Genomic DNA, 21,355 nt, shown 5'->3' with positions numbered 1-21,355 from the left:
TTCTTTTTTCTTCCAAAAATACCAGGTTTCATTTGCTGTGTGCTTATTGTTTCGCGGGCACTGGGACACCACCCTTTGCCAAGCTTTCACACATAGATGCGAAACAGAGACTATAAAATATCCTTCCATGACGCTTTAGCTACTACCAAAGAATGTCCTCTGATATATAAGCCAACAAGAACTGTTCCAATGCAGCTAGTTACATGATGAAAGGGCCATGGTAGTCTTAGCCTTTATTTGTAAGACACTGATAACTAGAAGAGGGCTTTCCCATCAAGTACGTAGGGGCTGTACAATATCTAAGTTCTTACGCGATGGCTTGTATACTTAGTAGTTGGTCAGTTGACATGTATATCACTGGTCGTGCCGTCATGCATATGAGCAATGGAACCCTGATTGATGATGCGCGCGGACGGGGCTGGGAACAAACTTGGTGCTAATATCTTAACCACACCTACCTTCCATACCTTGAGAATTTATTCGCCAGTATTAAGTTGTCATAGTCCAAGTATTCTTAGTAGAGATATCCTGGAAGCTCTTTTAAATAGCATGATATAAGAAACCCGAAATGCATACTGCATAGAAAGAAGAGTTATCGCCTGCCTTTGCCGGAGAAATGTGCATTCAGTGTACTGTAGAACAAATTTACCCACTAGACGCAAATACCATTTGCTGTTAGCCAGTGGACGACAATAGCTCCGACCTTTCTATCAAGTGCCAAAAAAAAGAAGGAAAATAAAAAGAACATCGCAGTCTAGGGATTTCCACCCGAGAGTTGTTCATCCTGTTCAGTCCTCGTTGTGGCCAATCACTTGACCTATATTGATCATGTCCAATGATTTCTCTTGCAAGCGGTGATTTACTCACACGCGGGTTAGGGTTATGGCCATGGTTCGTTCAAGGGTCGGTACAGGGTTAGTAGAGAGGCCATCGCACCGTCCTTTGTGTATCCAGTAGGTGAGTGCTTTGCAGCTACTGTGCCTATCACATAAACCTAGGCATTCATGGAGCCCCTTCGTCCTGCCCAGATGAATCCCACCTGTATTGACTACTTGGGCAAGTGCTACTCACGGTTTAGGAACGGGTCTCAGCCATTTCCACGGAAACACAATAGTATGAGACTTACCTCTCCTACACCAGGCCCTATAGGGTTTGCGGCTCCTGCTTATATAAATGGCCGGGTTCTCCCCGCGACCGCCTAAGGAAGGCAAGTAAGCGGTTGCAACGAAATAGAACCCAAAGTCTTTGAAGACACATACAATTCACAATGTCCGCATCTTTCGCATGCAGCAGCTGCTGCATGGATGTTGTCCTCATTTCGCAGTCCTCATCAGTAACTTCCAGGCACTCTGCCCACGCTTCATCCACCTCAGCCTGGCAATCCGGCTGAGGATGGGGGCTGGGAGAGCCACCGGGGACTAGCGCCGTTCGATCTGTTCGGACCAGAAGCAACCACTCTCCATGTCGATCAGGCTTCTCCACGAACCCTGCCGTAGATAAGAAACACCTGCCCCCTGTCGGACTGCTACTAGTCTTTGGCTTCCATGAGGCGGCATGACATGAGCCCGTCTCGGAGCACTTCTTGGCACACTCATAAGCATTCAAGACTTCGTAGTACATCACATTGGTATTTGTGGCGTAGTGGTTGCAGACATATTCGTAGATAACTCCATCGACGGACTCCTCTTGTCGGCCGGTTCCTAGACAGCAGGCGTCTTTATTGGGAGGTCCACCGGTACTGGTTGGAGAGAGACATGTTGGGGTCTGCTCGCTCCAAGTGGGTGTAAATACAAGAGCCAGGAGAAGAAGCCCTGATCTGGTTGCCATCTTAAAATAGTGAGATAGGGTGATGTATATATTTAGCTAGGGATAAAGACAAACTAGTTAGAATAGCGGGGGTGTTTCCTATTCACGACGTATATGCAAAGGATGTTCCATACACGTGAGCCGGAATGGAAAAGAACGCCTCCATGATGTAATAAAGTTTAAAAATTGTGTTTGTGATCCAGTACGAGGCTTAGATTTGGGACTTCTCCAGGTTGCAACCATGGTATCACTCTGTTGAATCCTCGGGAGAGTTCTCTATAGCCTTTTCCACCCCAGAGAATCGATACATACGACCATAGGGTGTGGAGAACAGGGTTTCCCCTCCGCTCGGCCGTACTTGCGCCACACGTTAAACACGGCTGACTGGAAAATATGCCCTTTGGAAGTTGCTGCTTTATAGGGGAGTGCTACTAAATCACAGGGTAAATATAGATAATGTAGGTGATGTTGTCTAGAGCGCTTATGAGCAGGGTGCAAGTGGGTAAGCAAGAAAAACCGGTAGGATTCTAGTAAAGTTAGATAGGAGCATTCAATCTGATTATATATGTTCCCCGTACTCGTTCTCAAGAAGCAGCTGTTACGGAACTTGCAACCTCACCCTATAAATCAATCTGAGCGTGTTATACTAATGCAACACGGAAACTCACAGAGTTACCCAGACACTAACCTACTATTGTCCACTATTCTATCTACTATTATTTATTATTATACGTGGGAACTACCCTCTTGGAATTATACATGGTATGCAATACTCGTGCACCTGTTCTGTGTTCTACACCGCGCCCGTAATTTATTTCTATTTTCAAAATGTTTTATGCTTCAGTGGGTTCGGTACTAACATTCTTACCCAGTCATTTGATAGGGAAATTTACTTGATCTCTCATTCTTGCCAAGATTTTGAACTGTTCAGATCTAACATATCAATATAATTCGCTTATCTTGGTAGGGAATTTCTTCTACATCCCAGTCCGTCTCTATTATGAGTTGTAGCTAAGCTTGGAGAATACAGAGTACCTTGGGACTATTAAACCGAATACTGAATAACTTTTAGAGTAAAAGGAATTACGGTTCCGTGTACAAACTAGCGTGTTTGTGTCAGGTAGTACTAGAGACGTAGCTGAAAGGAACTTTAGTTCCTTGAACGTAGTGGGCCTTATTAAGTTATTTATCTGACACTTCGCCAGAGCATTCTCTACCCTGTAAGGTAAAATTACACTGTTTACACTTACAGGGTTAGTGCACCTATAAAAGGCAAGGAGTTGTGTAATATTCTTGCTCCTAAGCTGTAGCTTTACTATATATCTCTTGTCCGCTTGCCAGTGCACCTATCTTGGCCGTTACTCAGCCTTTTATACTGTTGCTTCAGGCTGTCAAGAATAGCAGTACCCTTGTAAATGTCTGCTCTAGCTCAAGCTTCTTATAACTATACTCTCCAGATAAGTAAGACTCCTATATCCCGGCGGTCACGATAGAAATAAATTATAAAGTATCCGCTAACACTTTGTTCCAGATACCTAGAATATCTCGAAGGTCGCTCTGATATTATGGAGTGAGAGAGACTCGCCAATTAGAATTGCAGTTCTTTAATATCCGGATAAGCTCTCTGGTCACTGGCTGTGTTGCTATACATGTTATGCCATATACTAATCTAACTCTGCCCGAAAACTCATGTTATCAGAAGATACTCCCAGAGATAGAAGCACGCGGTATCGGGAAGAATATCTCGAATAAGAGCGCGCCGGCAGACCTTACTCGCGAGATTATTAAAGATATCCTGGACAGAGTATCGGGACCTGTGTGATGTGGTACTATAGTTTCTATGATAAAGTTTATGTCCAATTATATACCGACAACTATTTCAGTGAGTGCCTTTGTGTGTTTTCATTTTCTGTTGCTCATAAACATAAATTAATTCACTGATATGTGTCGCGCAGGATTAGGCCATGAAGGGGGAACTGGGTTGAATAACGGCCAGGTCCATCCATGTGTTATTATTACTTTTACCTCTCATTCGCGCTTATCCTACCTACATAACTGTGGCTATCTAATCACTGTTTGCGCACCTAGTTATACTAGTGGTGATCCATTTGTGTTTCCTTTCTTTTTTCAGTTTCGTCTTTAGTAACCTACGAATAAAATCGTTTTCTATTCATTGAGGTTATCACAATAACCACCTGTTGACCCGAGAGGTCGAAATTTCCCACTAGGAGTCGTACAATCGAAACCATATCAGAAACAAGAGATTGCCTATATTGACCAATCAAATAAATCCTCGAGAAAGGGCCGGCCAGTAATCTCTGTCGTAGGGTAAGTGGATTTGTCAACCCATGAGGTACCAACAGGTATTGCCGGTCGTTTGAGTTGCCCGAAAGGAAACCCGAGGGTGAGATGCGAGAATCGACCGAGACATATATTTGACCTGAGTCCCCCAAACAGCCTTACGTGGATGACTTGTCAATGGACATTCTGGGAAGCTGTTCTGTTAATAATGTGGCTTTTATCGCCGCTCTAGGGTGTGTGTGGACTGGGAATACACAGAAAGTTGGTGTGAAACCCACTTTCTGGAACTACCGAGTCTGTGGAAAGCCAATCCCTCACAGGCCGAGGGTTGAAGTAGGCATTTCACATGACTTGTGTAGCCCTCAATAAAGCGGTTGAACAAACTACGCCATTATTTAGTGCAATTTTACTCCTAAAGTTCTATTACCTATTTTGGTGGTTATGTTGATGCGTTTATTGAGGTTTTTAGAGACGGTTGAGTGGGATTCCGACATCATCTTTATGCCGGCCTGCTAAGATTAATTTCACAATACACCTCCCGCCTTGAGGCCCTGAGAGATGATTGAGAGGCCAGCACAGCATCTCTCTTACGGGATCCATGGTCTTTCTATTCTCAAAGTCGACTGGTTCATGAAGAGATTGGGATATTCCTTAACTCAGCTCACTGGCCTTAACGCTTCTCAGTAGTGCGAATATATTTTTCAACCCTTCACTTTTTGGAGACCAAGTCAATATGTCCATGGAGGATATATTTTGCCTGTGATGACTCACCCCCCCAGGTAAAATTTGCAATATTCAATCAAAATCCCCTCACTCGGAGATGGTAGCTCAGGCGTAAAGCCTTTGTGCACGGACGAAATATGAGATATTTAAACTAACAGTGACTGTCTGATATAAGTACAATGAATGTCCCATGTGATTTACGTTATGAACTAGAAAGGCGGGTCTAGATGGGGTTTTTGTGAAGAAGCCTTCAGGGCAAAAGAGCCACCAATATATCGCATGTGCGGTTGGTGTCATTCATGACAGGACTAGCGCGAAGTCTTCCGAGTCCAGGTCTAGTGAACACAATAGAGAAACGGAATATGAAGTAATACTAAAACTAATAACAAAGCAAATGATTGAAGATAAGAATCATGGAGAAGGTATAGTCGAAGGCCCGAATCCCGTACGCTACCAACAACAACCACACTATGCCACCATCGGCATGGGCCTATTGCGACTGGTGACCTACTGATGCCTCTGGTCATAGCCGGGGCGTCTCCGAAATCATATGTGCCATGTATCGGGCAGGCTTGGCTCTTGTCCACCACACGTCACAGGAGTTTGTATTCTCTTATACCTTCTCTGCTCCCGGGCCGATTCTATGTGAGTAGGCCTTCGGTTGGGGTTATTCCGTGTATACGAGGTTTGGTGGAGACTAGTACTAGCGCCACAGTGATTTCGAGTATGTTCGCTTGCCAGTTTTGCCGTGCGGGATCCACTTGATAATAAGCAACTTACATATATCTCCGGACTAATGCCGGTGGTATCACCGTATGACTGTGTCTGTGTTGGAGATACTGGGTTAATTCATTGCCGAGTATCAATGTTGCGGGGGTAATGCTGCTAAGCTATGTAGTGAAATCTCGGCATCCCGCCGATCCAACCATGGAGCCAAGACATTCCTCCCAAAGTTACCCCACGCCTCGAGTAAACGATCCGGGGTACATCCAATGAGACTACTCTTCCCCTCCGGCTAAACTTCGGGAATCTGGCCTTCGTCTGTGTTCGGACCATGTCTCTTGGGCTTTCAGATTTGCTCACCGGTAGCAGTACTTGTTTCTGGCATAATCTACGACAAGTTACGCACGGATAGAAGACAATTGACCAGACGAATGTGGTCATTCTGTCGGCTTCATGACGTCAGGCCGCCAGATAAGAAGTGCTCCTGGTTCGTCTCGGCCTTTCTGGGGTGAACGCTCCGTAGTTACATGGGCAGGTTCAACGAGAGATCGTCGAATCTTGTCCTCTCCGATTGGACCTCATTATTCCGAACACGGAACCTCCCGACAGTTTCTACCCCAGAGAATACGTGATGTTTGTTGTACCATTAGTTTAGTACGGTCTCTCGTGTGGTTGCGAGTCAGTCATCGGAATGGTTTATTGCCGTATATCCTGAGCCGACCTCGGAACTGCAAAGGGAGACCGATATCAGGGTTGACTAACACTCGTTGCGACTGTGCCGCAGGGAGCGGGAGCAAGAGCTAATGTTTAAATTGCACTGAGAAAGAACATGGGAGCGGCAAAGTGCTTCCGTGGGCTGCCGCATATTCCCCGTGCTCGCTGCGGTGCCGGCCGAAAAGGCGAGAAGAAAAAATTTGCACAAGTCACCCCGCGAGCGGAATATGGGGAACGGAGATGTGGGGAACCCTGCCGACCACGCGATTCGAAGCGAAGCCCCGTGGGGTTGTGGGTCCTGGTAAACCAGGCATCAAATTCCCTCAACAGTGCCCCATACTCCGGACCCTACGGCGGCAACTCATCGTCGGCCGGCAAGATTCTTTTTGGTAGCCGTCGAGAGGACTATAAGTAGTACCTGCTGCTCGATAAGGATCGCAAGATGACTTCGGTAGAGCTGCTTTGAGGTCCAACAACAACCCAGGTGCGAACCATGGCTAGCATTGCTCACCTTATTGTCTCAGGCCTGTTGGCTGCTACTGCGGTCAACGGCCAGGACTACGGCGGATCTGGTCGAGGCGAGGACGCTTTCTCCTATGTCCAGCCCCTTAACACCACTATCCTCGGCCAGTATGGACATTCGCCCGCTGTGCTTCCGTCCCGTATGTTTCCAATCTGCCACCGAATCTATTATCCAGTGTGACTGACTTCCATAACAGCCAATGCGACCGGGTCGGGTGGCTGGGAAGAAGCCCTTGCCAAAGCCAAGGAGTTTGTTGCTCAGTTGACGCTCGAGGAAAAGGCCGACATGGTCACCGGCCAGCCCGGGCCCTGCGTTGGAAACATCGTGGCAATTCCTCGACTGGGCTTCAATGGTCTCTGCTTACAGGATGGCCCCTTGGCCATTCGTGTCGCTGACTATGCTAGCGTCTTCTCGGCTGGTGTCACGGCGGCATCGACTTGGGACAAAGACATTTTATATGAACGAGGTGTTGCTATGGGAGAGGAATTCAAGGGCAAAGGTGCCCATGTCGCTCTTGGACCCGTAGCTGGCCCTCTCGGACGCTCAGGATATGGAGGTAGAAACTGGGAGGGCTTTGCAGCAGACCCTTACCTGACTGGTGTTGCCATGGAGCTTACTATTCAGGGTTACCAGGATGTCGGTGTTCAAGCCTGTGCGAAGCACTTCATCGGCAATGAACAAGAAACCCAACGCAATCCAAACTATAATCCCAACGGCACCTTGACCGATGTCATCCAGGAAGCCGTTTCCTCCAATATTGATGACCGGACTATGCACGAGCTATACCTCTGGCCTTTTGCCAACGCTGCCCGTGCTAAGGTCGCTAGTGTTATGTGTGCATACCAGCGTCTCAACGGCTCCTATGCCTGCCAGAACTCGAAGGTTCTTAATGGTCTTCTCAAGGAGGAGCTTGGCTTCCAGGGCTATGTCCAGTCTGACTGGGGTGGTACTCACTCTGGTGTCGCCTCCATCGAGGGAGGCCTTGACATGAACATGCCGGGAGGTCTCGGAGCATACGGCCAAACCCCCGAAGCAGGCTCGTTCTTTGGAAAGAACGTCACCCTGGCTGTCAACAACGGAACTGTCGATGTATCTCGCGTGGATGATATGATTATCCGTATCATGACACCTTACTACTGGCTCGGCCAGGACCAAGACTACCCCTCGGTCGACCCTTCGTCTGCCGACCTTAACACATTCTCACCTCGCTCTACATGGCTTCGCGAGTTTAACCTGACTGGGGAGCGTAGCCGTGATGTTCGCGGCGACCATGGCAAGCTGATCCGCAGACATGGAGCTGAAGCCACTATCTTGCTGAAGAACGAGAACAAGGCCCTCCCCTTGAAGGCCCCCAAGTCAATCGCTGTCTTTGGAAATGATGCTGGGGAGACCACCGTGGGCGCCGTCAACCAAGCTACCTTTGAATATGGCACCCTTGCTGCCGGTGGCGGCTCGGGAACTGGTCGTTTCACATATCTGGTCTCCCCGCTGGAGGCCCTCAAGTCCCGTAGCCAGCAGGACAACACTCTGGTTCAGTGGTGGTTGAACAACACCCTCATCGCGGACTCAGACGTGACTACCCTGTGGGTCCCCACGCCACCCGAAGCCTGCCTCGTCTTCCTCAAGACATGGGCCGAAGAGGGCTCGGACCGCGAGCACCTCTCTGTGGATTACAATGGCAACGAGGTTGTGGACTCTGTCGCCTCGAAGTGCAACAACACTATCGTTGTTACCCACTCGTCTGGCATCAACGAGCTTCCTTTTGCCAACCACCCCAACGTGACTGCCATTCTCGCCGCCCACTACCCTGGACAGGAGTCTGGTAACTCCATTGTCGATGTGCTGTACGGCGATGTCAACCCCTCCGGAAAGCTGCCATACACAATCGCCAAGAACGGCAGCGATTACAATGCGCCTCCCACGACCGCCGTCAACACCACCGGTCCGGAGGACTGGCAGGCATGGTTCGACGAGAAGCTCGAGATCGATTACCGTTACTTCGATGCCCACAACATCTCCGTGCTTTACGAATTCGGCTTCGGTCTGTCGTACACGACCTTCGGTCTTTCCGAAATCAACGCCGAACCCCTGGCCGAGTCGATCACCTCCGCCCCCGAACAACTGCCCACCCAGCCCGGCGGAAACCCCGCGCTGTGGGAGAGCGTCTACAACGTGTCCGTTGTGGTCACGAACTCTGGTGACGTGGAGGGAGCCGCAGTCCCGCAGCTCTACGTTACCTTCCCTGACAGCACCCCTGCTGGGACCCCACCTAAGCAGCTCCGTGGATTCGACAAGGTGTCCCTGGCACCTGGTGTGTCGCAGACTGTCGGATTTGAGCTCATGCGCAGAGATCTGAGCTACTGGGATATCGTGTCGCAGGACTGGTTGATCCCTGAGGGCGAGTTCACCATCCGGGTGGGTTTCAGCAGCAGGGACCTGACCCAGGTGACGACGATTACTCCTGTGTCGGCTTGAGGAGGGATATAGGGCATAACGGTGCTATGTGATGATGAAATCTTGATATGAGTCCATGTACCTCTTTAGTAATATAACCTATGCAGGTTTATTGAGGCTATAATAACAATCCATTTAATGGTTCATGCAATATATGAATGTCAGTCCTGACACTCCATCCATTCTATCGCCTCCCTCTTAGTAATAGTCGGGGATGGGCACGTAGATACATATCTCCGAGCTGTCACAGGCAGAGCCCAAACCGTAGAATCTCGAAGCAAGTTACACAAAGGAACCCGGGATCCCCTCACTAAGAAGAACATTACAAAGACTAAGATCCATAAAATCAGCCATAGGAGACAACGTATCTGCGACGGATGAGCCTGCCGCCCCGAAACCGCCCGAAGGGGAGCCACAGTCAGGCCAGGCCGCACGTTGGGAAAAGGAGCTATTTCCTTCATGGTGGAATCCATCAGTACCATTGCCATTCCTCGCCATTTTCCTGCTGCCACCTGGTTGTTGGCGAGACCCTGGCTTCTGCTTCGTGCGTGTATTCATTCGGTTCCGTCGGCGGACCTCCCATTGACGCTGCAATGTGCCGAGGAAGGTGCTTGTGCGTTTTGCATTCTCGAGACTGCTTCCCATATCTTCCAGCGCTCGGAAACAAGTATTAAGGTATCTGAGTAGTTCCTGGTTTCGTGGGGTTCGTTTCGAAGGCGCTGTTGCGAAGATTAAGATGAGCGCGGCGGAGAAGATGAACGACACGATCTGGACGTTTACCCTGCGGAAGGTGTATAGACTTTCATATAATGTTAGGAGCTTCACTATAGATATGGCAGATTCCAGACACATGCTACGCGCATGGTGTGGTCCGGGGCCTTGCGGGGGTTGTGGCTGAATGTAATGTTTTGAGATGTATGGGCGGTGACAGTGAATCATGAACTGGTAGTACTGCATACTTGGACGGCTATTAGACTTCTCCGCAGGTATGAGATCTGCATAGGGGTAGCAGCTTACTGGAGAGATAGAATATGTGGGACTGGGGGTTGGCAGATGGGGCGTCCCTCAACATGAAGTTCACATGGGAGGTTCTTCTTCCACGTTTGTAATTTCTGTACCGTATTGGCAGTCAGAACTTGAAGCGAAGGAATCGAGACTTCTGAAACTCCGTATCTAGATGACGCGGAATTAGCCATATATTTATGGAATAAGCATGCGGCTCACTCACAACACGTCCGTCAAGGGTAGCATTAGATCGTACAGACACACCCATTGAGAACATATCAGATCGAAAGGAACCATGATGTAAGACGACATACTCATTGTCGGGTACGCCTTCCATTTGATTGCAGGAAGAGGGCTAGATGAGCCTGGCTTGGGAACAGATACACCACTCGTAGGGCTCTGCGGGGAACGCCCCAGATAGAACCCCCAAAATCTGATTAGTTAGTGACGTGTTGCACCCCCAAAGGCATATATCTTACTGTTCACTAAGGTAGACTCCCCAAAATACCATCCGGCGGAGGTCAGCCTCCTCTGGCGAAATTATTTCCTTCTCCACATAGGGCGTCATGTCCAGGTGGACACCGAGGTCGAACGCAAGTCTCATCGCCATACCTAGTCGGCTTTAGTTTAAAGCGAACATTTACGTCGTTCCATAGGCTTACCGCTATATAGCCAACAACGTGTATCTCTAGTACAAGACGCCTCGTAGCTGCTTAAAAGTACTAATGCTTGGATGGTGGCAACGGAGGGGTTTTCCATCTCAAGCTCCAGCAGCAACTTTGCCCTATCACCGAAAAGTTCGGAGAGCGACCGGGGAAATGTTACTAGATCTGGATGGTACTTTGATTCATGTGCGGCACCTAATGCACACATGGCATTCGACAAAGCACGAGAATAGTATTGTGTGGATGATCGTTCATTTGGATACCCTGATTGGGCCTTCCAGAAGACATCCATGTCCACTACATGTAGCCACGGGTCTTGCCATGCAAAATAAAGCTCAATTAGATGTCTCTCGAGTTCTTCCTGCACGGGGATGTTGAGGTCCGCATTCTCGAGAACCTCCTGTGTGTCTCTCTGTAAAGAGCTTGGACTGGGTGGTATAACGCCAACTAGGGCGTCTAACAAGGTGAGATTAGAGGTTGAGCCGAAATATCGAAGTTGACCATGATGTGTGAGCTGTAGCCGTCCCAGACGATATGACACCTGGTTAGTTACTTCATCATCGCTGTCCGAGTCATTTCCATTTGGCTCAGGTGGAGTGGCCATCGGCTCAAACAGAGATTCATTCAATGAGGGATTCTGTTCCAGTGAGGTCGGATACATCGGTTCCTGACTTCCAGAGTGCGGTATAATATCTTCTACTATGGCTTGACCAGACGCATTGCCTTCCACTAAATGCCCTCCATCGCCGGTATTCTGGCCAACCCGATAGGAAGCTCCATAGCCCCGGCTCGTTGGGCCGTTAGCTCCTGCTTCTTCTAATTGTGGAAGTCCCAATTGAGGCACACCGTTGTCATCGGCGTATATCTTATTATGAACCTGTTGGCCCGTTATAGTCCCAGGGTGCCCCTCACTTTTGCGGAAATCTTCACAGGTAATCTCAAGAGCGTCAAGGATATTCTTGACAGCGACATAACCTTCATCATTTATCTCCGGCCTCTGGAGGCCATGGTCCCGGATGAAGCGCGACAGCTGATCAACTCTCTGAGCTAGGAAGCCAACGGCGACTCGCACTGGGACCTTGCGTTTGTCATCAGTTTGCCGATAGCTACAGTCTTTCCCTTTTATTCGACAGTTTTTACACGTCGGGGTGTTTCCGTCACACTATTAATAGTCAACTTAAAATCATGTCACAGGTGAGACAGTAGACCTACTTTCACTTTCCCGTACCTGCAGGGGATACATGCTGTGGTCACATGCTTGCGAACGGCTCTCGAGGCCCTGTTTCGCGGAGTCATATCTTAAGCGTCTTAATACTAATAGTCTCTACTGCCATTTTAACACAATAGAAACGGTGGTCGAAGATGATGTTGACTTTGGCCCGGGATTCAAATTCCGGATGAGTAATCCTGGTCTACGCATGTTCGTCTCACGTGTTCCTTTCACAACCTATGTACCAAACAAGCATCGGTGATCGGAAATGGCATTAGGTGGGCTTGGGTCTTGAATGAGCGTTGCGATGGATTAGAAGGCAATAAATATGGGATGGTGGAGTATCAGGTTATCAATTGTGGGACTATTCGAAGCATTGACCGTACACCGTATAAGTAAATTCTAAATACATGCAACTGCATATGGTACATCCTTTCTCCAAGGTTGTGTTTTCCTGTTTGTTGTGCGTAGACTGGCCAAGTTCATCCTTGAGAGCTCCGGGTCTCAACGACATGTCGGATTCCCGACCTAGGAAAAGAGAAAAAAGACAAAAGTGACAGAATCATAACGACTGTTGTAAGCACACATGCTTCGACAAAAAGATCACCAGAAACAACGACGTAAATACGCTGGTTTCGAGTCACGTATATCACTGCTTTATACAAATGAAAATCACGAGAGGATATATAGAACATATTAGACAATTCGGGGTATGAAAATAACAAAGGGACATGTCGGTTCAAGCGCATTAAGGGTGTAAAAGAAGGGCGTCTGATACTATGGGGCAGGGTCAATTATGGTTATGAAGGCTGGTATATTAATTGGCACTCTGGAGTGTGAATCCAATCCGATTGAGGAGCGAAAGGCGTGACCTGCGCTGGCTGGTGCATGAACATGCCGGAGGGTGCAGTAGTGTAGAATCGAGCAGCCGAGTCATCCTCTGGTAACATGCCATAGCTCATATTAATGGCCCATTGTGACGATGATAGTTCCGCTCTGGAACGCTCCATGGCTGGGTTGTAATAGTCGAGAGTAGGATGTATATACCTGAATTCGGGCGTCAGTTCACCGCTGTGCTTTAGGATTCTACCATTCCTCGTGAGGGATGCCAGAAGAGTTGGCAATAATCTAGAGGTGACATACCGTGGACAGTATCCAGGAGAAACGTCATGATACTCCCAAGATGGGCTGACCGCGGACATGGCTGTAGCAGAAGAATAGAAAGAATTGTGGGGGACAACTCTACTTGCTGTCTGCGTATCATGCATAGCATCACCCCTTTCAGGCGTATAAAAATCGTCCTTCGTTGTAGAATGGCTCATGGTTGCCGAATGTACCATGTCATCCGCACTGTGAACAGGCGACTTGAAGCCGCTTTCATTGCCCAGGTCTTCATGATGACTCATGATAAATTTGTTGTGACTGCGACGACGAGATAGCTTGGTGACACCCCATTTTTTCAAGCGACTCCGCAATTGAGTCTCACTGTGGAGGAACAGTCGACCGGTCAGGGCATTTGTCTCTCCCTAAGGACTCTTTGGAATGCCTCACCTTGGATTGAATGTCTCCGAACGAATTCTTTTGAGCACTTGTTTTAGAGGCCATTCTTCCTCTTGATAGAGTTTGATGATCAAGCCTCTCTTCATCTCCCACATTCTAAAAGATATCGTGTGTTTCATATTGGATGGTGTTGGTTCAACTGTTCAGTTTATCCTAGGCTGGCTGTCAACAAAAAAAATGGTGCAATACCAAGGGGTCCTCTTGAAACATATATACAACTGAGAGATACTTCTGCAAACGCAAAATACGAACTAGGTAAAAGCCCCCTAGAGCCAAAAGCCACCAAGGTTACAGGCCGATCGCGCAGGCACAAAGTCTAAAGCAAGGTTCAGCAAGGGTAAGGGTATGGCTTGCCACGTGTGATGAGCAATTCAAATGTGATAATCCCGGGCCCACTGATGGATGAACGCCCTGAGTTTCATCTCCAAGTTTTAGACTTCCTGGATACCCTATTCTGACCATCTTATCCGAGGCTTTACCCACCTTCGTCTAGGCGGCCCCTCACCCCTAAAGTCTCGTAACTCGTCCGGTGGGGACGCACGCCATCACGATTTCATGGGCTACCGTTTCGATCTTGAGCCCTTTTTTTTCTCCCCCCCTCCCTGCTAATTGTACCGAAATCAAGACCGACGAGGCGGTGCTCCCGTGGACGATCCGTGGACGGCACTCCCATGATCGTCCGGATGTCTCCATCCTGATGAGTTACAACTTCCCAGTGAGACTTATCTGCGATCGAAGCGTCTGCTGACCTTTCGGCCGGAAGTCGCGATGTACGCATGAACGGCACTAAGGCTTTGAGTGGGTCATCGACCCATGGAATACTTTTCCTCTATTGTCCTCGGTTAAGTCACATCAGACATGGTTCACCAGGCGGGTGATTGGCCACTCCAAAACTCTTAACGCATCACTCCAATGTGGGGGTTTCGGGCACGGTTATCTGTCCACCCAAATGATACTCCTGTCAAGGCTTCTCGGCTGCCTTGTCCCGGATATGTTCGGATTCTGTCCGATTAGTCACACAAACCATATCCTGTCCAGGTCCCTACCACAACACATCCATGAGGTCCTGGCTACCTTTCGACCTTCCGAAAATGTAATACGTAAGGTTTGCCGGGATGTGGCACCTGTGGGGGATTACGCAGGATGGGGCGAGGGTCGCGACAGCATCTTCTGGCTAGTCTCAGCAGTAAACAAACTACTGCACCTCTCGCTAGATAGACTTCAGTCCAGATTACCCCGGCGACCTGGGTCTAGACGTAATATAGGTTGGCATACTAAAATTGCAACGATCTTCTTGGAATTTCCGGAAGTAGACAGGAAACTTTGCGGGTGGGAATCAGTCATAAAAATATATGGCTTGCAGAATGACTTCATCATACCAGGTATGAAACATGCCTTTGTTCAACCCTACTGAGTGGACTGATCTGCCTTTGATTGAACGAATATGGAGCGAAGACTTAAGGGGCTAAACCTGTGCGATTTCCTCCCATACTATGCTGGTTTGTCCCGTCCTAACCCTTTCTCCCAAGGCAGATAGCATTACCAAGATGGATGAAGTAAGGCGAAGTATTCTATGGTACACTACTCCGAAAATAGCTTTGTGTGCAGGTTGCAAATATTTGGTAAACTAAGAGTAGTAGTCCAGGGGCTACTCTACCAATCCCAGTCGCGCCGTGCTCAACTATACGAGTCCAATACGCGGCCATGTACGATGCATATCAGTCATACCACGCGATCCTAGTTATAATTTCTGCATTCTGCTCTAGTGTACAACTATCCGAACCATATACATTGTGTATTGAATAAGATACATGTAAATATTAGCACAAATCACCGCCCATCCTTTGGCAGAGGTGGCAGCGGCGGCAGGTTGTCCTGGACAAACGGTCTTGGGCTTTTTACCACGCGAACACTAGTTGTCTTCATGATTTTCATGTCTTCGCTCTCAAACCCGTGCTGCCGTAGCTGGGCGAACTGCATATGTCTCAAATTCCTCTTTTCCATAACCTCATCATCGCACTTGATATAATGACCCTGCGATTGGAATCGGTTTGGCAGATTCATTGATGCCTCATGGATTTCGTTGTTCAGGTTACTGTCCCGCGAAAGCTTGCGGATGAGCGAAGCCATTTTCAACTCAATGTTAAGCTTCACGATATACGTGACCGGATGGAACTGGATGTAAACCATTGGGTTGGGCAGGAACATGAGCCCAATGAGAATAGCCTAGGGATGGAATGTCAGAATTAGTTGAGAAGATGGGTAAGAATGTGCGGTGAACTCACGTCCATCAGGACGGAAATGAACATCATTCGCATGTTGAAGCGAACTAAGGGCCCGTATTTTTTTAGTCCGTTTTGCCGAACCAGTCGCACACGCACAACTCGTAGGAACCAAACGTTCAGACACGCATCCACGACGCATATTAGTAATTTGGAAATTGGGTCCCAGTAGCGATTAATGAGGACAAAGCTACACAGCAAGGTCAGCGGGTACTCGGAGAGAATAGGGATCAGGCACTCACGTATGATTGACTGGGGGTGTCATATGTGCTGGAATCCATATGCAGAACACGGCGACATTGATGGCTGTTATAAGGCAAGCAGTGCCCCATTTGACCCTTCTTGCGGTCTTCTTCTTTTCCACCACCACGTAGATGCGGTTAATGATAACCTGCATACAACATTGGATTTCAAGAGCCCAGCAGAATAGTAGAAGAGCCAGTACAGGTGCGCTGCGGGAAAAATGTTAGTACCACCGAGAGCTGTGCAAACATCGGATGGGCTGGTGCTCAGGGGCTTACATGACCGGTACAATTCCCTCCAGCACAAGCCACCCCATTACTCCAATTACCACATTAGACAGGATCTCAATCCAGATAAGGATGACGAAAGGGCTCTTGTAGGGCTTTTCAATTTCCGACGTCTGCTTTATTGCATTCCAGACGGTGAGAAACCCGAACCCCAGTGTGAAACCCGCCGCCAGTCCGACGAGCTTGAAGTCGCTGACTGAAGGCTCCATCTTTCGACAGGGACCGCAATAGCACTATAGCGTGCTGTAGGTGAAATGGAATAATGCAGGACGAATGATGGCTACGTCTTGGGAAGATGCAGACTGATACTGTTGGGGTTTAAGTGTCTCATACTGACTCAAGTCTGCAGGGTTCCAATGGACCCTTCAAGCTTGGTTTACAAACTTTCGTAGTACAATCCTGCTACCATTCACATTGTTGCTCGAGGGTCTCTAGTGAGGCAAGAACGGCGAAACTCAATTGCCGTGAAGTAATAGCATGAAGTTGACGGATACGCTATCCTGAAAATGAGACCTACTAGAATTGAGCGAAAAAAGCCACCTGGGCAAAAATAACCGAGGTGGTGCTCCTTTGACAGCACACGTGGGATGAAGGTCCTATCGGACTGCGTTTATGCCTGACGAACGTTTGATCTGCAAAGATGAGCCATAATTTGGAAACCTAAATCTTTAGCGAATGTCAGGGGACAGACTGCACCAGACCGTTGAAGTTATCTGCAGATGCGAACGGGAATTCGGCAGGGAAGACACGCTCTTGTGCAATTGGAGACTCATTTTTCCGATGTATTCAAAATTGATAGGAAAAATGGGGCGCTGCTGCGAATTCTGTCAGCCGCTGTCAAGACGTGTTTTTGACCGTATACACCCGAAAAAGAGCAACTGGAGACCTTTCTCTCCATGTTCCATCAAGCCTGGCACGCGATAGTTTACACTAGAACGTTAGGATTGGAAAGCCGGGTGAGCATAAGGGGGGAAATGAATCCATACCCATGGAACGCAAACCGACCTCCAAATCGATAACGAACCAACGCCATAAAATATGCCAAACGAATAGACCATGCACAACTTCCCTGTTTTCAAGTGGAGCTGCTGCGCGTGTCTTTGAGACGCTAAGCTCTGCATAGAGTTCATGTCCAAAAAAAGCAATCGGTCTCAGAATGAATCCATGGCTGGGACCGGTGGATCTCGGGGTACTGACTGGTGCGTTAGACTTTTCCGCTGAGGGTCCAGAACACGGACGCTGCTCTGTCTCCGTTCTCTCAGCCCACCAGGGCTTGAAACTCTCAACAAATCACAGTGGAATGCCTTGCAGTGATTTGCTTCAAAACTCCAGTGTCAGACCCATTGTGGCAAAACGATCGCCCCGTACCTCCTATCATACTAACTCCAGTGGACATATTAGCACCTTCCAGGATGAGGAAAGGCCGGGGAGCCAGACCCACGGATCTAGTCCATTCTCAGCTAAAGGGCGAATCTACCTTATCACTACAGAGCCAACGGTACGCGGGGGTTGTCCGTTGAGTCCTTGGTTCCTTGAGTGAACTGCCTACGCGCCCTGTCGGACATGAACGGGTTGATCACCTAAATACCTAAATTAGGTTATTATGGAGTATACTAAACTACTTTCGCTTGCATACTAAAGAAATAACTAAAAGTAAAAAGTAGAGGAACAACTTAGATAGAGCCAGTAGACCTACTGATAACATATTGAATTAAATTTTTGAATAAAAAAGACTAACCTAGAAAGATTAATGAATAATGGAAAATGACTAAAGTAAAATAGGTATATAGATACATGGACAAAGATAATATCGGTAAAAAGCAAAGACAAGTACCGGGGTAGAAGAAGAAAAAAAAAGAAAAAAAAAAAGAAAAAGGAAAAGAAGAGAGAGAGCGAGAGAGAGAAGAAAAGGAAACAAGAAAAAAATATACAGCAAAAACAAATAGCAAAAAGACAAGCAAAACAATAAGCATCGATACAGCTCTGTCTCCCCCGACAGAGCGCAATGATTGCAAACGTTCGCCTAGAGCTTCGAAGTCTGACGCCCGAATATTTCCCCCCGGGCAAGCTTCATATGGCTCATAGTAAACGTATCATTAGCAATCGCTGCACTTGTGCTAGCATCCAAAGCAACCGCAAAGGCAGCAATCATTCCGGCCAGCCTTCGCTTTCCCGACGGCTCCGCACACCCCAGCATATCCAGACACTCCTTCTGCGATGGGTACAGCGTCCCCCCACCCACGGTACCCACCGGCAAGGAGGGAAAATACAGAGTCATTTTCAATTCCTTGGTCTCGTAATCGTATTCAGATGTGAGATGACTCCAGGAAGCCTCTGCTACACTGCCCGCATCCTGTCCCGTCGACACGAACATAGCGGCGATAATATTGGCGGTATTGATATTGCAACCGAACTGGCCATTGCGTATTCCTCCTTCCTTGAGAGCCATCTGAGTACGATATAGTCGCTCCGTGCTGCAGCCTAGGGTTTCTTGGCAGGCAGCGTTGGTAATAGTGCCCCACGCTAGCACTTCGACTCCCCTAGCTCTCTGCACGTTGCCCCAAGAAGGCTTCTTGTCCGACGCCAATTGACCCTCTATGATGAAGTCTTGGATCTGGAATTGCTTCGCACATCGGTGGCCCCGCAGCATCTCGCAGGCGTACTGGGTGGCCTTGCTGACCATATTCTGGCCCGCAGCATTGCCGCAAAAGTAGCTGCAGAAGAGATGAACGCTGGAGCCAATGACGGAAGCTTGCAGCTCCTGTAGCCGAACGTATCGGCTAGTCGACTCGGCCCATCGGGCGAACTCGTTTCGGAATGATGGGACCGCGCGCGCAAACGCTACCGCATGGGCCGGGCTGGCAAACAGAAACATCGGTGCACGAGACATGGCTTCATTGAGAACTTCAAACTGCAGGCCACCGCACGCATTGAACACTTTACAGCCCCGGCTGCAACTCGCCACCAAGGTCGGCTCACATGTAGCCAATGGTGCATAATATTCACCGGTCGTGTCAGGGCCGGTGATGCGCAGGGGCCCGGCGATCCCAACCGGAACTTGCACGAAACCAATGCAGTTTTCGATGCGGACGTGTTCGGCCTCATCGATGTGTCGTGTAAGATGTTGCAGTTGGGGGCTATCGATGTTCAAATCAAACTTGGCCCGTCCTTCTCCCCGGCGCTTGAGCGGCTGAGTCTTGGACATAATGAAGAGCTAGTGATGCGATGATTGTTTGACGTACAACTGTTGACACAGCGGATTTGAAACCTAATGCATACTTTAAATGTGTTACAGATATGCTGCTGGGAAGGCCGTTGTAGAAATAAGATGCCTTACCCCAATTTACAGTCGTATAATCATTGTCCAAGAGCTCCCTACGCCATCCTCTAGTTCTTTGCACCTGGAAGGATGATCATTGCCGACAATCACCAAATAGACTTTCCGTTTTATGGAGTCGATTACCCACAAATGTCCCGAGGATGCTTAGTCCTGGATCCTGGACCCTGGTCTAGCCACACCATTCACAAGAGGAAAAAGGTATCCGTCAACGAAGCTAGTGCAAACGCAGGACAGCAATTCTGCGAATAGCAATACAAGATGTTTAATGTTTCCGGTGAGGTGGGGCTAAGCATAAAAAGGAGTCTGAAAGATAGCGATGGGAGGTAGAACGACATGTCGCTCAAACCTTTTCATAACGCTAGGCTAACCTGCACAAATCAGTAACACTGCTTCCTTGGCCCCGCCCGTGGCTTCAAGCACCCTCGTCCTGCCCCCGGTTGCAATCGGCAGTAAAAGATTCCGTCCCAGCCTTCCAATATCTAGCGTGTCGTGCCTTGCATCTCGGAGGAGTCGGAGCCGTCTCGGAGCCGCCAAGGGGCTCAAAAATGAGTTGCAAAGGCTCCAACCGCCTTGTGATATCGTGTGTACCGTCACCTGAACCTAGTACTTCTAATTCCGTCAGTGGCTGGCGCCTCGACCATCATGTCATGCGCCACGAGCTCTACCGAGCCTCTGAAGGTCAATGCAGATCATCGAGTGTAGGATTGATGGCTATCACCAACGGTTCCAGCCATGCGCGTTTTGGTACCATGGTCAGTAAAGACATTGGCCCGCCCGGAGAGCTTATCTTCGTTGTCTCACTGGTATATTTCGACCCAAAATTGAACCGTGTCTTTCCATAGCATTTGGTACTGAGATTAAGATTTAGATATTGAGCTTCCTCTTTCGGACACTGAAGAGCTATTACAAAGCCCTGACTAATACGAGGGACCCCGTCTCGACTGAAGATGCTCCAATTCGAGCCATATTACGTTGGCTTTGATTGACTATTCCGCCTGGTTTAGTTGGGGTAGGGTGGCCCCCAGTGCACTCTATAGACTGTGTTGGTATTATTCAGACTATCCATCTTTCTGGCAAGACATAACCAACACGGTGGCAATGCTGCCCGAGAGCAACACCATATTAGGTTTTGGAGTTATATCCGGGTAGATCGTGGGGCTGGTACTATAACGGCGTTCCCCGATCTCGGGCGACCCAAATCCATGTTTTATTGATTGATGTTCCTTGGTACGCCTTCCACACGTGTTCACCAGCCAACGCAACGGTTCTCGGGATCCAACAATGTCTATTGTATCGGGAGTCAGAAGAAGTAGATCGGGCTTGTGAAAGAAAGCAAGGAGGCGGACCGAAGATTGATCGACGGCTGAGACATTGTCACTGAAGAGAACAAGGTTGTTCTTTGCCACTTCTCTTGTTCTAGGAAGCTAAGCAGACCACTTCAGGTTACCCAAAAAAGCGCTGCTCTGCCAAACACCAAACGATTTACACATGTACTATCAGTAGTCTTCAGAGGTAGAAC

At 48.5% G+C, this 21,355-nt stretch overlaps 5 protein-coding genes across 5 annotated transcripts; 1 reads left to right on the top strand and 4 right to left on the bottom strand.

Moving 5' to 3' along the window:
• Window positions 1–863: 863 nt before the first annotated feature.
• ABOM_001743 (uncharacterized protein) lies at window positions 864–1,827 on the bottom strand (the record flags this gene model as incomplete). The annotated part of the gene is made up of 3 exons (XM_022528873.1): window positions 864–1,063; window positions 1,127–1,198; window positions 1,260–1,827. The coding sequence occupies 3 exons, from the start codon at window positions 1,825–1,827 to the stop codon at window positions 864–866; spliced, it is 840 nt and encodes a 279-aa protein (XP_022393221.1).
• A 4,933-nt stretch (window positions 1,828–6,760) lies between these two features.
• Window positions 6,761–9,265, top strand: ABOM_001742 (beta-glucosidase; the record flags this gene model as incomplete). Its single annotated transcript, XM_022528872.1, has 2 exons — window positions 6,761–6,929; window positions 6,987–9,265. The coding sequence occupies 2 exons, from the start codon at window positions 6,761–6,763 to the stop codon at window positions 9,263–9,265; spliced, it is 2,448 nt and encodes an 815-aa protein (XP_022393222.1).
• Window positions 9,266–9,526: 261 nt separating this feature from the next.
• ABOM_001741 (Zn(II)2Cys6 transcription factor) lies at window positions 9,527–12,193 on the bottom strand (the record flags this gene model as incomplete). Its single annotated transcript, XM_022528871.1, has 6 exons — window positions 9,527–10,202; window positions 10,262–10,417; window positions 10,473–10,682; window positions 10,729–10,861; window positions 10,912–12,076; window positions 12,143–12,193. Coding segments are annotated over 6 exons (2,391 nt in total), but the record flags the coding sequence as incomplete, so codon positions are not given.
• Window positions 12,194–15,514: 3,321 nt separating this feature from the next.
• On the bottom strand, window positions 15,515–16,705 carry ABOM_001740 (uncharacterized protein; the record flags this gene model as incomplete). Its single annotated transcript, XM_022528870.1, has 4 exons — window positions 15,515–15,910; window positions 15,970–16,156; window positions 16,209–16,418; window positions 16,488–16,705. 4 exons carry the CDS (start codon window positions 16,703–16,705, stop codon window positions 15,515–15,517), a joined length of 1,011 nt encoding a protein of 336 aa, XP_022393224.1.
• A 1,814-nt stretch (window positions 16,706–18,519) lies between these two features.
• On the bottom strand, window positions 18,520–19,701 carry ABOM_001739 (hydroxymethylglutaryl-CoA reductase; the record flags this gene model as incomplete). Its single annotated transcript, XM_022528869.1, has 1 exon — window positions 18,520–19,701. The coding sequence occupies one exon, from the start codon at window positions 19,699–19,701 to the stop codon at window positions 18,520–18,522; it is 1,182 nt and encodes a 393-aa protein (XP_022393287.1).
• Between the last annotated feature and the right edge of the window lie 1,654 nt (window positions 19,702–21,355).

Source organism: Aspergillus bombycis (assembly GCF_001792695.1).
Source record: "Aspergillus bombycis strain NRRL26010 chromosome Unknown contig00008, whole genome shotgun sequence".
Lineage (NCBI taxonomy): Eukaryota > Fungi > Ascomycota > Eurotiomycetes > Eurotiales > Aspergillaceae > Aspergillus > Aspergillus bombycis.
The sequence above is the reverse complement of the archived record's forward strand: the minus strand, read 5'-3'. Positions and strand labels throughout refer to the sequence as shown.